General features: G+C 36.6%; 1 protein-coding gene across 1 annotated transcript in view; it reads left to right on the top strand.

The window, feature by feature from the left end:
* Positions 1-13,205, top strand: part of DENND4A (DENN domain containing 4A) — a 49,139-nt gene extending 35,934 nt beyond the window's left edge. The window contains exons 21-31 of the mRNA XM_059824077.1: positions 606-1,699; positions 2,604-2,787; positions 3,967-4,061; positions 5,043-5,218; positions 5,322-5,468; positions 5,926-6,133; positions 6,381-6,635; positions 7,167-7,284; positions 7,967-8,129; positions 9,087-9,151; positions 9,381-13,205. Of these exons, the coding sequence (XP_059680060.1) occupies positions 606-1,699; positions 2,604-2,787; positions 3,967-4,061; positions 5,043-5,218; positions 5,322-5,468; positions 5,926-6,133; positions 6,381-6,635; positions 7,167-7,284; positions 7,967-8,129; positions 9,087-9,151; positions 9,381-9,517 (2,642 nt within the window). The 3' untranslated portion in view covers positions 9,518-13,205. The remainder of the gene's footprint in view (positions 1-605; positions 1,700-2,603; positions 2,788-3,966; positions 4,062-5,042; positions 5,219-5,321; positions 5,469-5,925; positions 6,134-6,380; positions 6,636-7,166; positions 7,285-7,966; positions 8,130-9,086; positions 9,152-9,380) is intronic.
* Positions 13,206-13,485: the final 280 nt, after the last annotated feature.

Here is a 13,485-nt window from a genome sequence, read left to right as displayed (position 1 = left end):
AACTAATAAATTCCTTCAGAATGCACAAGAGGTTTCTATGCAGTACAATTAAAAGAAACTTGCAGGCATTTTCACAAGTCCTACTAATGTCAAATCTGGTTATTATAATACTATCAGCTGTGCTTGAAATACTGTAATATCATACTTTGAAGTCTGCATCTTTATGCTCTGGCAAAACAATGGAGATTTCTCTGACAGTAACTCCTTTTGTTGTCTCTATTTCTAACTCATCAGGTTAGAAAGTGTTGTGCTTTTTTCCCATTTCCTAGATACCTTTGCTGTCCCTAGCTTTCAAACCTCTTAATAATGGAGTATGTCTCCAGAAGAGGAAGCTAAACACATCTGAGACTTTTCTTGATGGTGTCTCTCAAAGTACTCTTGAATTGTATGATTTGACACGCTTTTAAATGTTTTATCATCTGACCATTCCTAAAAGTTATGAACATGGTCAACTCAGCTTTTCAACCACTAGCACAATACATAGTGATTTCCATCTCTGTGTTGTAAACTGTTTGATAGCTGAGACAAATTTGCATTCTTTTGTAATTTTGTTTAGTTTTCTTGCATAGCAAGAAATAAAGCACCTTGTTTCATTTGTTTTTCAGAAAGTTCTGTAGGATTGCTGTTTACATCATCTTTTGAGGATGCCAGTGAAGCAGAAGTTATAAAAAGTAAATCCTTAAGAAAGAGACATAAAAGCGCAGTAGAACCTGACTTAAGGGAGATACCATGGGAAAGCAGGAACCGTAACCTGAGTGGAGATGGCTTAGTGGAGCTCATGATAAATAGAATAAATCAGGAAGCAAACCCGGGAGAAATAGTTGAAAAACTAGGAGCTGATGCCAAAATCCTATCTAGTGCATTACAGAAGAGCATAAGGCCAAAAACTCTTAATATCAGAACTTCCTCTTTAGGATCTAAGAGAGAAAGCCTGGAGAAAGAATCTAGTGATGAAGATGTAGCTTTTGATTGCAGTTTTACAGATAAAACAGAGTCTCCTGTTATCTTTGATCTGGAAGACTTGGATGCAGAACCTGAAACATCTACAGCAGTGAAACCCTCCAGTGAAAAATCTAGAAGGCTGCAAAGAAAGAGCACCTTTCCAGTAAAGCCAGTTGAAAAGACAGATGTTGAAACTGGATTTGATCCACTGTCTCTGCTGGTTGCAGAGACAGAACAGCAGAAAGAGGATGAGGAGGATGATGATGACAGAAGTGTTTCTACTCCATCTGCAAGACGAGATTTAGCTGAAGAAATAGTCATGTACATGAACAATATGAGCAGCCCTTTGTCAAGCCGTGCACCAAGCATTGAGTTGCAAAAACCCTATGATGACAGAAATGCTAATAAAAAGAGCCCAACAGTAATCCAACCCTGTAGGAGGTCCAGCCTTCCCCCGAACTCCCCAAGGCCAGCCAGTCTTACCAAATCCAAGAGTTACCACGCAAAAAATGAAGAAAGGCCAAGAGACAGGCTTTGGTCATCCCCAGCTTATTCCCCAAACAGTCCAGCAAAGGAACAGCCACAGGATGCAACCAGTGCATTAACACTTGTGTCTTCACCGTCATTCAACTTGGATACGCTGTTAACACCCAAGTTTGATGTTCTAAAAAGCAGCATGTTTTCTGCTGGAAAAGGGGTTGCAGAGAAAGCTAGCAAATGGTACTCAAAATTTGCAATGTATGCTGCATCCTCAAAGGTAAATTTTTGTAATTTCTTTTTTTTCCCCCCACAAAACCTAGGTTCCTATAAATAAAGGAAAAAGCTTTGTAAAGGTTTAATCACTGACTCCTCTGTGATGAATCCCCCATTTGAACGACATGCATCATGGTAGATTATGTGCATTAAGTTGTTTTAATCATGTTTGAATTGCCAGGACCCTCATTTTATTGTCCCGAATCAAACAATTTTGTTTTGGCATGGGTTCAGAGTATATTTAATGGGAAAACATAAGTATAGCGTAGTGTGTTGACAGGGCAGAGAAGACTGCTCTGCCCTACCTTATTTACCTTCAGGAAAAAATACTTAAATAAACAATAATGTTTTTAAGTCTTTACTGCTTTTATGAAAAAAGGAAATCTGCTTGTATTGATTACCAAAGTGATTTAAGGCTAACTTTGAACTGAGATCATTTGGTTGGAATGTTCTTTGCTGCTACTAACTCAAACCAAAACTCATTTTGTTCCCAGTCCTTGGGAGTGAAAATAGATGTAGTTTGCTGTTGGTGTATTGTCCTAATGTGCTTAAAACCAATCTGAGACTAATTAACTGAAGTGTTAATGGTGCCTTGCCTATCCTAATGTATTCCTATGGCTGCTGACAACTTTTGTAGCAATGGTGAGAAAAAGTTATGGGATTAAAATGTTTGTTTTCATTTGATATTTTTATTAGAAGAATCTTTTTTAAAGAATCCTCATGTAGCTATTTAACCTTAAGTGAAACTTGCCTTGTTTCACATCAGTTCTGAATACAGATCTGAGCTGAATGATTTTCCAAGGAGGGAAGTTCATGCCTTAAATTTACTGAGACGAAGAAGGCTGCCTCTTACTTTGAGAAATATTTTTCCTTTCCTTTTCTCAGTGGAATTCATTTTCTTCTCTCAGGATCAAAATTCAGACCGAGCAAGTGTTTCATCTCTTGGAGCTCTGGACTCAGAATCTACTTCCCTAACTGATGAAGATGTCTGCAATGATTTTGAAAGTGCTTCTCCTCAGGAGAATACCACATCAGAAATTAAGGGAATTGGCCTCAGCAGGACAAGCCTAGAAAGCTCAGCTTCCCATGATGGCTCATCAAAACAATTTGACCAGTGTGGTAGGAGATAGCTTTTTGCATTGCATTCATCAATCTGAACAAAAATGTTCCCGTTTTAGAAGTTGTTCTTCCGTAATTCTCAGTTTGGGATCATCCTACCCGTTAGTCCTTTTTGTGGAAGTAGTAAATTTTTCTCTTCCTTCCTACAAACTATTACTCATACAGATATGTCCATACCTATGGATATTTTTATTGTAGAACTTTGATTTGGCTGTTCTTTCTTCTGGAATAATTTGCACAGTAACATCCTGTCCCTGAGTAAGTTTCTGGATGCTACAGCTATGCAAATAAGAGACCCTTTAGGTCCTTCAGTATTCATGTAATCATCTTATGGTTACCATCTAAATGGTAACTTATTAGTCTGATTTTGTTTTATAAAAGTAGTAAAAATCCTTTTTGGAAAATTGCTATTATTTTCTATAAGCCACTGTTGAAGCTGATTATCAGACAGACTTTGTTTTTTTTTTTCCTGATCTGCGCTGGATAACTGGTAGTGACTGTAACAATTTCAGTACTACTGGGATAACTGGTAGTGACTGTTGTATCAATTTCAGTACTACTGTCACTGTAGAGTACAGTGTGTTGAGCAGAATCAGGATGAAAGGAAGATCTGTCTACTTAGATCCTTCCACTTAGCACGCAGAAGAGCATGCCCAGGTTTGGCTCCCCAGTTTGTGGAATGTAGAGGAACTGGAGAGGGGCAGTGGAGGCTGCCATCGTGGCCAGGGGATTGGGGCATCCTGAGGCTGAGGGGAGCCTGGCTTGCTTAGTGTGGCGAAGAGAAGGGTCAGGGATATCTGCAGTCACAAGCAGTATCTCTTACCCTTCCTAGTTTTTGTCCAGAGAGAAAGCATGGATATGAATTACTTAATCTGTAAAATTTGTTTCCAAGCTACCAACTGTTGTAAAAGAAGAAAACTGAACATATGGAAATTCTATGTTGGTAGATTTTTTTATTTTTGCCGTTGTTGGTGCTGGGCAGATGGCAGCCTTGCACTCCAGCTTCACGTTTCTTTCTTGTCTGAGTATATCTGATTTGTTGCATCTTCCTTCACACATTTTATAACCGCAGTATCGTTTGACCAGAAAAACAGTTTACTAAAAATATATATTCAGAATATAACTAATACTTTGAGTTTCTTCTGTTAATAGGTTCTCTTTCCAAGTTCCCTTTACCTGACAAATCAGAGTTGATATCTTCGTGCAGTACAAGTAGTACCAGTGTGTTTCAGAACTACGCTATGGAGGTACAGGATGATTTATTGATTTTAACTGAGATGCTAAAAGCATATGTCTTTAAATATAAATGCTATCTGAATCTCTGTTAAAGTTCAAAGCTTAAAACTAATCCACTGAAAGATAGACAAATATTTCTGTGACAGAGTAAGTTTCATTTCAAATCCTGCTCTAGAAATGTCTTTATTGCAGTCACATCCTTTGGTCCTTAAAGCTGCAGTTCTCAAGAGTTTGAGAATTGGATGCCATTGAATTCAGGCATCTAAATCCCTTGCGCAGCTAAACTTGTTTAAAGTGAAAATACCAAGTCTTAAGTAGCACTATACGTTTGAAAATATAGGATAGATAACTGGCTATTTCTTGTTGTAGCTTCTAGTAAGATCATTTTGCTTTTCACTATTACACTGGTTTTGGGTGGCTCTTTTTTTTTGTTTCAATGGATTTGGATTAATGACTGGTCATTTTCATCTTTTTTCTCTTCTGTTTCTATTATACTGGCAGTCACTACAGAAGAGTGTTTAAATTCTAAGAATAATTTATGTAGCTGCATAAATTTTCCTGTACTATTATGTTTGCAAACAGATTACAAATTACATGTTATTTTTAATAAAAATATTATTCATAAACTGACTGGTTTTACTCCAGGAAGCCATAAAAGGATCACCTAACCCACTTAGCTAAAGTATATTCATTTCATGAGCGTAATTCCAGATCCCAGTCTAGTTGTTCTATTGTAGCAAAGACCTGCATTGAATAAATTTTTCAGACAATGCTCATTCCAGTCATTTACCATATCAGGTGTCTGCTAATGCAGTTTGGATTTAAAATTTAATAGCTGTTCTGAAATCCATAAGTTTAAACCCAAATGTTCCAACCTAAAGCCTGGGAACAGATGCGTGGCAAAGATTTTGGCTATAGTTTTAACTGCTTTGTAAAAGAAGAGCAGTTTTGAGAATGTGTTATAGTGGAGTTCTGTTATCTGCTGTATGCAGGTCCTCATCTCCAGCTGTTCACGATGTCGAACTTGTGACTGTTTGGTTCATGATGAAGAAATCATGGCAGGTTGGACAGCAGATGATTCAAATCTCAATACCACGTGTCCATTCTGTGGCAATTTATTTCTGCCTTTTTTAAGCATAGAAATCAGAGACCTTCGGCGACCTGGACGGTAATAACTTCATTTGAGTTTTTCTCAATTTCATTGCTCATAATTGTGAAGTGGTTTATGTTTGGGTTTTTTGGATAATATTAACCTTTTGCTTTCCCTGCAGTTATTTTCTGAAGGCCAGCCCTTCTACAGAAAACATGCAGTTCCCATCACTTTTTTCAAATCAGAGCGGGAAGCCCTGTAACACTGCAGCTACTGTTGGCCTTGCTACATCTCTAATGTCTGTTCAAGAGGATATAAATTCAAACAGGTAAACTTGCATTTTCTGCATAGAAATTACTCAGGTTCTCTGGGGATATGCATGTATTCCTTATCAACAGAAATAAATTTAAGAAGATACTCTCTGAAGAGAAGAAATTGATTTGAGAGAGGATCTCCTCACTGCCTCTCCCTTATCTGAGTTGGCCACATCATGCTTTTTCAGTGTGGTGTTTACCATTTAATCCCTAATAAAATTTCATGTAGGCATCTGTATTTCTCCAAATTTTATGAACTCTTTTTAGGATGTTTGTGTTCATTATCAGTGCAAGGGGGAATAAAACTTGCACTGTAACATGAATGAATGTGATGGCTGACGAGGTAGAATTTGAGGTGTTGGGTCGATTATTTCCAGTTTATTTCTGTCTGTTTGTGTACATGTTTGAGCACTCAGAGTAAAATGAAAAGCTGAGATTCTTAACCGTTTTTTTTTTCCCCCCACCCCCTAGCAAATCTAAGCAGCATGACAACATTTGTGCCAGAAGCATCCAGATCCCCTCAGGAAGAAAAAATACCTCTGGGTCAGAATGTACAAGTCACCCTGTAGCAAGGAGTATCAGTACTTTTGGTCCATTGGAAGAAGATGAGAAGGAAAACCAGAAGATCAGCCATATCATTCCTACTGGTAGCCTGCCTGCTACTTTGCAAGGACCAACAGTGTGTAGTTTTTCTACCTTAAATGTCATTTTAAGTGTGTGACTGGTTAGAGAAATGTGACACAGCATTAATTAGGAGAACAGGATTAATCGTCCCAAATTATGATAAATACTAGGTTTTATTATTTAAACTAATATTAGTTGTAGCTTTTAGACGTTGGTGTTTCTCATAGGGAACAAAAGCGTTTATAAGACTTTGTAAAGATAGTTGCATTCCAACTAATAACATTTTTTCTTTTTTACCGTAGGATTCCTTAGGCCTAGAATGGCGCTTACCTAGTCCTGATCCTATAACGGTTCCCTATCTCAGTCCTCTAGTGGTATGGAAAGAGCTTGAGAGCTTACTTGAAAATGAAGGGGATCATGCAATAACAGTGGCGGACTTTGTAGATCATCATCCTATTGTGTTCTGGAATTTGGTGTGGTATTTCAGACGCTTGGACTTGCCCAGCAACTTACCAGGATTAATACTTTCTTCTGAGCACTGTAATAAAAACTCCAAGGTATGGAATCAGATAGGAAATATTGACATATGAGGAATGCTTGTTTTCCCATATAGGAAGTCACTAGATGATTAGATAACCCTTAGAAACGTGTCGTACAATATGCTGGGCCCAGTCCTGAATTGGTAAAGAATGTGGCAACTGCAGGAAAATGTGCGTAACTCCGGAATTTGGGCTCAGCAGTACTTGTGTGGGGTAAGTGTTTTAGCTTTTATTAGTCACACTGTAATTTTCAATCCTCAGTTACAAAGAAGATAAGATTCTAGTTGGTTTTATCGCAGTTTGATGACTAGTTAAGTAGTAGAAGGAGGAGGAATTTATGATTTTAGGACTGTAGGAAGATACACAAAATACTCATTTGCTTTGTCACTGACATTCTGCTCAGATTTAGCTTTCTCTGGTTTTACAGCAGTTTTAATATTAAAGCTTTTTACCACGAGGCCCATAGATGTGAAGGTATATTTTAAATACAGAAGTCCTCTGTCATAACTTTGTAATAAAATATCTTTATGTATGCATTCTCCTGTTCAGATTCCGCGAAACTGTATGTCAGAGGACAGTAAATATGTTCTTATTCAGATGCTATGGGACAATATGAAATTGCATCAGGATCCAAGGCAGCCTCTGTATATTTTGTGGAATGCTCAGAGTAAGCTTTGTTCCTTGTGTTTTTCGATGTTTTTCTTAAAGAACTTCATTTTGAGCAACTGAAGAATGTGTTTTGAAAAAAGATGTATTTGTGGATAGTTCACGCAAGATACATAGCTGATTTTTGATCATACTACTTTTTGTCTTGCAGGTCAAAATCGCACTCTTTTGTTTGAGAGTGAGTGTTAAGTTTGGTGTTGCTATTCTAAGTTTGTGTGACTTGTTTTGGGAGGGAGGGTGGGTTGTATGTTTAGCGTTAAACTGCCTGAACAAGTTTAGTTTTCCAGCGTATCTGTTTCAAATCATTGACCAGTATCTCCAGTGGCTTTTTCTTCATTGGGAAGGGAGGAATAAGAGGGAATATGTTTCAGTGATACACTGAACTTATATTGACAGTTCATCCACTTAGCTTGTTTTCTTATTTTTAGAATTTGCTTACTAAGAATTTTGTTGCCGGTGTTGGATCATATGCCTGAAAATAGCTCATGACCCATTACAGCTGTTGAGTTTTCTCCTATGTGCTTTTTGTTTTATGTTGATATTATTTTGACTTGATGTTTATTGTTCTTTGTTTGCTACATATATGTCAATGTTTTCACAGTTTGTGTAGCCTCCCACCTTTTTTAAACAAATTTCTATGCAAAGAATATATTTATTCTGACAGCATTTCTAATGTTTTTCAGCCCAGAAGTACCCAATGGTCCATTTATTGCAAAAAGATGACGACTCTTTTAACCAGGAGCTCTTGAGAAGTATGGTGAAAAGCATTAAGATGAATGATGTGTACGGACCAATGAGTCAAATATTGGAGAGATTGAATAAATGGCCACATATTAAAAGGCAGCGGTAAGAATACGAACATGCCTAACTAGAGCGAAGTTGGACAGCAATAAGGCTATTGTAATATGAATTATATTTTCATAGTGTGTTTTTTAAAGAGCTGTTTTTCTGCAGTGTTCTCAAATTTATCGCTCAGTCTGGTAAATATTATTCTTTTTTGTGATAATTTTCACAAACTTACTTTGGAAAAAAATTGGAGAAACTATTTTTCACTTTTTCCTCTCCCCTTTACAGCCACTTCTTTTTCTTCTTATCTCTGACTGATGGGAAAACAAGTAGGGAGTGTGTATATGTGTGTATATTCTGTTACTAAATGGTATTTATATATTAGTTGTTTTTTTAAATAAAAAACCTACACTTGTTCCTAAGGTGCATGGGTGGATTTTTGTTTGTTTTTAAGTTTCCAGTAGACAACAGAAGAGGAGCTAAGAAGAGAGGTTAAGTCTCAAAGTTACGAAGTTTTTTTCCATTAGCAGTCTAGTTAGTGAAAATTATTTCCTAGGAATTTATATTTCTTGCCTGGATTTACAGATTTTCTAATTATAATAGAATATATAGCAGTCTTTTCAACAGCTGGAGTATTGACAAGGTGTTTGTCTGCCTACTTTTTCAAGATAATGTAGAAATGCAGAAAAGCAAGCTCCTTACCTGTTTGTCAAATTTCGTGGAATTTGGTTGAGTGCCTTAAGTGCATGCTTCACTCTGCATGCACTTGGCGCAACTTCCAGCACATCAGTGGACACCGTGAGGACCTGCCATAAGTGATGTCTGTATGTGGGCAGTCCAGGGCATTCACCAGAGTCAGAAATGGCAACATTTTGGAGGTGGCAGTCAGGAATTATGCTCAAAATGCCACTTCTTAAAAACAAGTTATCTTTAAATGCTTCAACCTACTTTTAATATAGATTGTCTTGTGGTATATTATTACTGTATATAAATTGACATTTGTTTTTACAATTTCAGGAGCCTTTACAGAGAAATACTATTTCTTTCACTTGTTGCCCTAGGAAGAGATAACATTGATATAGGTAAGTTTTATAAATTATTCAAATAAGCATTGATGATTAATGTATGCAAACTAGTTTTTCAGTTTCAAAAAACCAAAAAATCTGTAGATTAGATGCGTGCCATTCAATGGTAAGTGCTGAATAAAAAGGACTTTATGGTTATTTTCTGCTGATAGGCGTACTAGCTGTCATTGTATTTGGGTTGTGTTTTTGAACATGGTACGTAGAAGTTACCTTTCTATTTCTGCAGATGCTTTTGACAGAGAGTACAAAATGGCCTATGATCGTCTCACAGCCAGTCAAGTGAAGAATACTCATAATTGTGATAGACCACCAAGTACTGGAGTGATGGAATGCAGAAAGATTTTTGGAGAACCATATCTTTAAATATTCCTAGATAAAGGGGTGATATCTGTGATGTATACCTGTGTAAAATAACCACTTCAGTTACAAGGAACATCTCAGTCTTCAGTGTTCAAGAAACGTATGTACGAATGTACTGTGGCAGAAGGCCTTGGAAAAATGAGGCCTATCTACAGTTGTGGAAATGGACAGAGTGAAAAATGGGCCGAATATTATTTCCCTGTCCCTTGTCCTTTCTGCACATCAGTATGTAGAAAGGAAGATTCTAAACAAAATCAGTTCTTTAACTTGGGACAACATATTACAGTTCCCTTCTTAAAAAAAATTAAGTAACAGGTGGACAGAAACAATGCACTGAAACTAATGTGAGCGAAGTGAATTCTTCAAAATCTATTGTTTACATAGAATATTCATGATGTTATGAAGAGCATACAAAGTTGTATTATACATATTTTAAATTGTTTATAGTAAGTTGATATTTTTTTAATTTTTTTAAATTACTGGAGTGAATTTTAAATGGACTTGCTGCATAAGCAATACAGTGCTTATTTTTTTTGCAGTACACTGCTATTTATAGTAACTTGTCTAGTTACTTTTTGAAGAGTGGTTTGTTTTTAAAGCAGAGTATAAAACGTTAACCTTCACCTAGACAGTACTCTAGATACAGGATTTCTCTCACGCACATGTGGAAAACGTGTTACCACAGCAATCAGAAGGAAGGTATGGTAAAATTCTGTAAAACTCTACTAGTGTACACACTGATGTCTCTGTAAAACACTTCTGTAGAAACCTCCTCTTCCTCTCCTGTTCCCTTCACTCCCCACTCCCTAGTAAAGAGAAACCGTATTGAAGAGTCCTACAGATTACGTGATGGAATCAGTCCATCTCAGCTGTTGGCATTTGTTAATGTGACCTCATTACAGATGTAATACAAAGCAAATAACAGCCTGCAAGAAGTCCTTCATAAACATGCAGTGTTCAGAGTCTTGGTGGATGTGTTTGAAACACACTAAATACGGCACGTACATAATGCTAATCCAAAGCTTTTAACTAAAGTAGATGCAGCAAACTTGCTACAGGGAATATATAGGGAATGTAACTTCTTAGAGCATATTGTGCGTAGTTAAATGTACTTGGAATGTTTGGTCTCTATTTCACAGGCAAAACAACTTTTTTATTTTTCTGTGAAGAAAAATGCTATGTTAGTCCTTGAGGTGGAGTCATGGCTTTTGACTCATGTTTTCTTGTTCCAGAAATTTAAAACGTTCTGTGCTCTCAGTCACATAGCAACTCCTCACTAGAAGGTAGGCTACAGGGAAAGTATCAGAAGTCTTGTATGGAGGTGGGAGAATAGACATTGAATTGTATAAAACACCGTAAACAAATTAAACCATGCTTTAACAGCTTTATTTTAAGAATTCTTAATGGTTTTCCAATTCTAATTTCTCTTAGTTGTTGCTGTTGTTACACTTCTAAATATTCAGCTGTTACATTAGATTTTGTATTTTGGTCTGCCAACCAGCAGGCGTTTTTAAAAATCTTTTTAGTTTGCAAGTGTAATAGTAGAGCAATACTTAGTTAGGCAGAAAGGAGATAAACTTTAAAGCTCACATTCACTTTATTAAATGAAATAGTGAGCCTCTTAGAGGCTTAAATGAGAAGTAATGCTGCTATGAAGCTCTCTGTAACCTCCTCCCAGACCTATGTAAAGTAGTAAGATGCTGCCCTAAGGAGAAAGGATTTAAAATTTGTAGAGCTGCAGGTATATGCTGATGATAATTGCCAGATGCAGTCTTGTTGGATACAGCTTTCATTGGGTTAATACCTCTTCTCTAATTTGCTGCTAATTATGTAGCTGACCTTTTTGAAAGCATCACCCCACCCTGAGGTGGAGCTAGCAATGCTACACTTACCAACATTTTTCACATTTAATTTATTTTAACAATTTGTGATGGTCTCTTTTGTACTGCCACACCTGTAAAGTATTCCTCATGCATGAAATATAGCTACTTTTTTCACCTAGGTAAATGGTAAACAGCATATCAGTGTAGGGTGGGTACATACCCTCTTCATTCTTCTGAACTATTGTGAAAAGCAGCAGGTTATTTTTAACATTCATTGTAAGTACCTATTAGTGTGCATGTATGCTCAGCTCTGTACAGTAAATACACTGTATTTACCAAGTAAACATTGCATACAGCAGCTGCTGTGTATATAAACTCATACGTGTTTGTGCTGTGTGTAAGGTAGTGTTCCTAGCTCTCTGCAGTTCTGTTTCCCCTGTCATTCATGCTTGGGGCAGCCATTGTATTATAGGACCTTCAAGCCATGAAGGAGGGCAAGTGCTTTTTCCAGAGCTGCCATGGTGTGTTAGAGGTACTGAGCTATGAAGCAAGCTTCACACTTCTTATTTTAGTCTGACAGAAGCGACTGAGCCTTGTCTCTGACCACCTCTCTCTCACTAGGACATAACACTGCAGACTGTGTGTGCTAGCAGAGGAATAGGTGCAACACTTGTAATACCTGGCCCACTTTCTCTGTTCTAGTCGCAGCTTAGTTGTAAGTACTTCCAACTGTCTTCAGACTTACAAAGCCAGCAAGTTTGCCACTTCATTCAAATATCAACAGCCCTGCCAGTATTATCAGAAGAGTATATACTGTACCATGAAAAGGATCGTATATGCATCCTTGAGACAAACAATCTTACTGTCGTCTTGCATCCTCAGAGTGGCACTCCTGAAGCATTGCTGATTTTTATTTGGGTGTGCTTTTAAATTACTGTATCATGTAGTAGTTCATCAAGTGAAATCATTATACGTAATGAATTGTTTTATAAAGTCTGTTACAAGTCAGTCCACTGTAGAAATACTATAATAAAATATAGTTGGAATAGTGATATGCTTTAAGTGGGAAATTCTCCTCCTTCAAGTCATAATGTTCAAAATGTAGGTCCTGAGGTGGATAATTTTTAAGCATCGTACAATTCAATGTTGAAACAGTTTTCAAATCTCACTGTCCTTTATTAGAAAAGCAATTTGAGTATATTTTCCAATACCGCAAAGATGGATAAATAAAATATTTGAGACATATTTTCAATTTAAAATTTTGTATGAACTGAATTTTCTCCTTTTGTGTACTAAATAATGCTTATGTCAAGAACCTTAAACAAAGGTTTTACATTTGCAGTGCAATATATATTTTGCTTTACTTATGGTTCCACTGGAATAATTATTGGAGATGAAATGCTGAAATGTGAATAGAAATTGTGCTGTTTCTCTGACACTACTAACTGTTTCCCCTTTTGAAAAGCTTTGCTGTTGGTACAGTTACAGCCTGATGAATTAGACTTCCACTGGCGAATTAAATGATTTTATACCCCAAGAAAGAAAATTCCTGCTTGTAAAATCTTTGTATAACAAATGGGAGATGCAAATAGTAATAATAGAGAGGGGTATTTCTGGATGTTATCTGACTGGGATTTAAAAATGGTACTTTGTTAGTCTGCAAGCAGCACTTTTTAAATGAATGGTTGTAGATTTGTAAATATGTAATGTTTAAATTTTATTTACCAAAAAACAGTATGTTGGATGTTTGCTTTTGTTTGTAGTTCCTTTAAAATATGCAAGTCAGTGTTCACAATGTTAAGGTTTTTTTCTGTCTCATCCGAAAAAAGTTTTACAGTGAGTCAATAAAAAGCTTAAAATCTTTCTGTTTTTTCATTAACATTTTATTAGATGGATTAGAATGACAGAAATGTCTGCAACTCTTAACTACGTTGTTTGCTCACATGAGGCATTGTTAACAATAAACCTTTCAGGTTTGTTGATAGTTGATGTCAGTGGCATTTTTTTTTGTAGTGGTTATGTAGAAGGCAGTTCTAACAACAAGAATTAGTGCTGGATACAATAATTGTAAATCTCAGAGATTAGTGTCAGGATGAAAACAAAACTCAAGCAGTTCAACTTCTTGTTGTAGTATTTCTGATTCCTGGT

This window comes from Gavia stellata, chromosome 13, assembly GCF_030936135.1.
Source record: "Gavia stellata isolate bGavSte3 chromosome 13, bGavSte3.hap2, whole genome shotgun sequence".
NCBI lineage: Eukaryota > Metazoa > Chordata > Aves > Gaviiformes > Gaviidae > Gavia > Gavia stellata.
The sequence above is the reverse complement of the archived record's forward strand: the minus strand, read 5'-3'. Positions and strand labels throughout refer to the sequence as shown.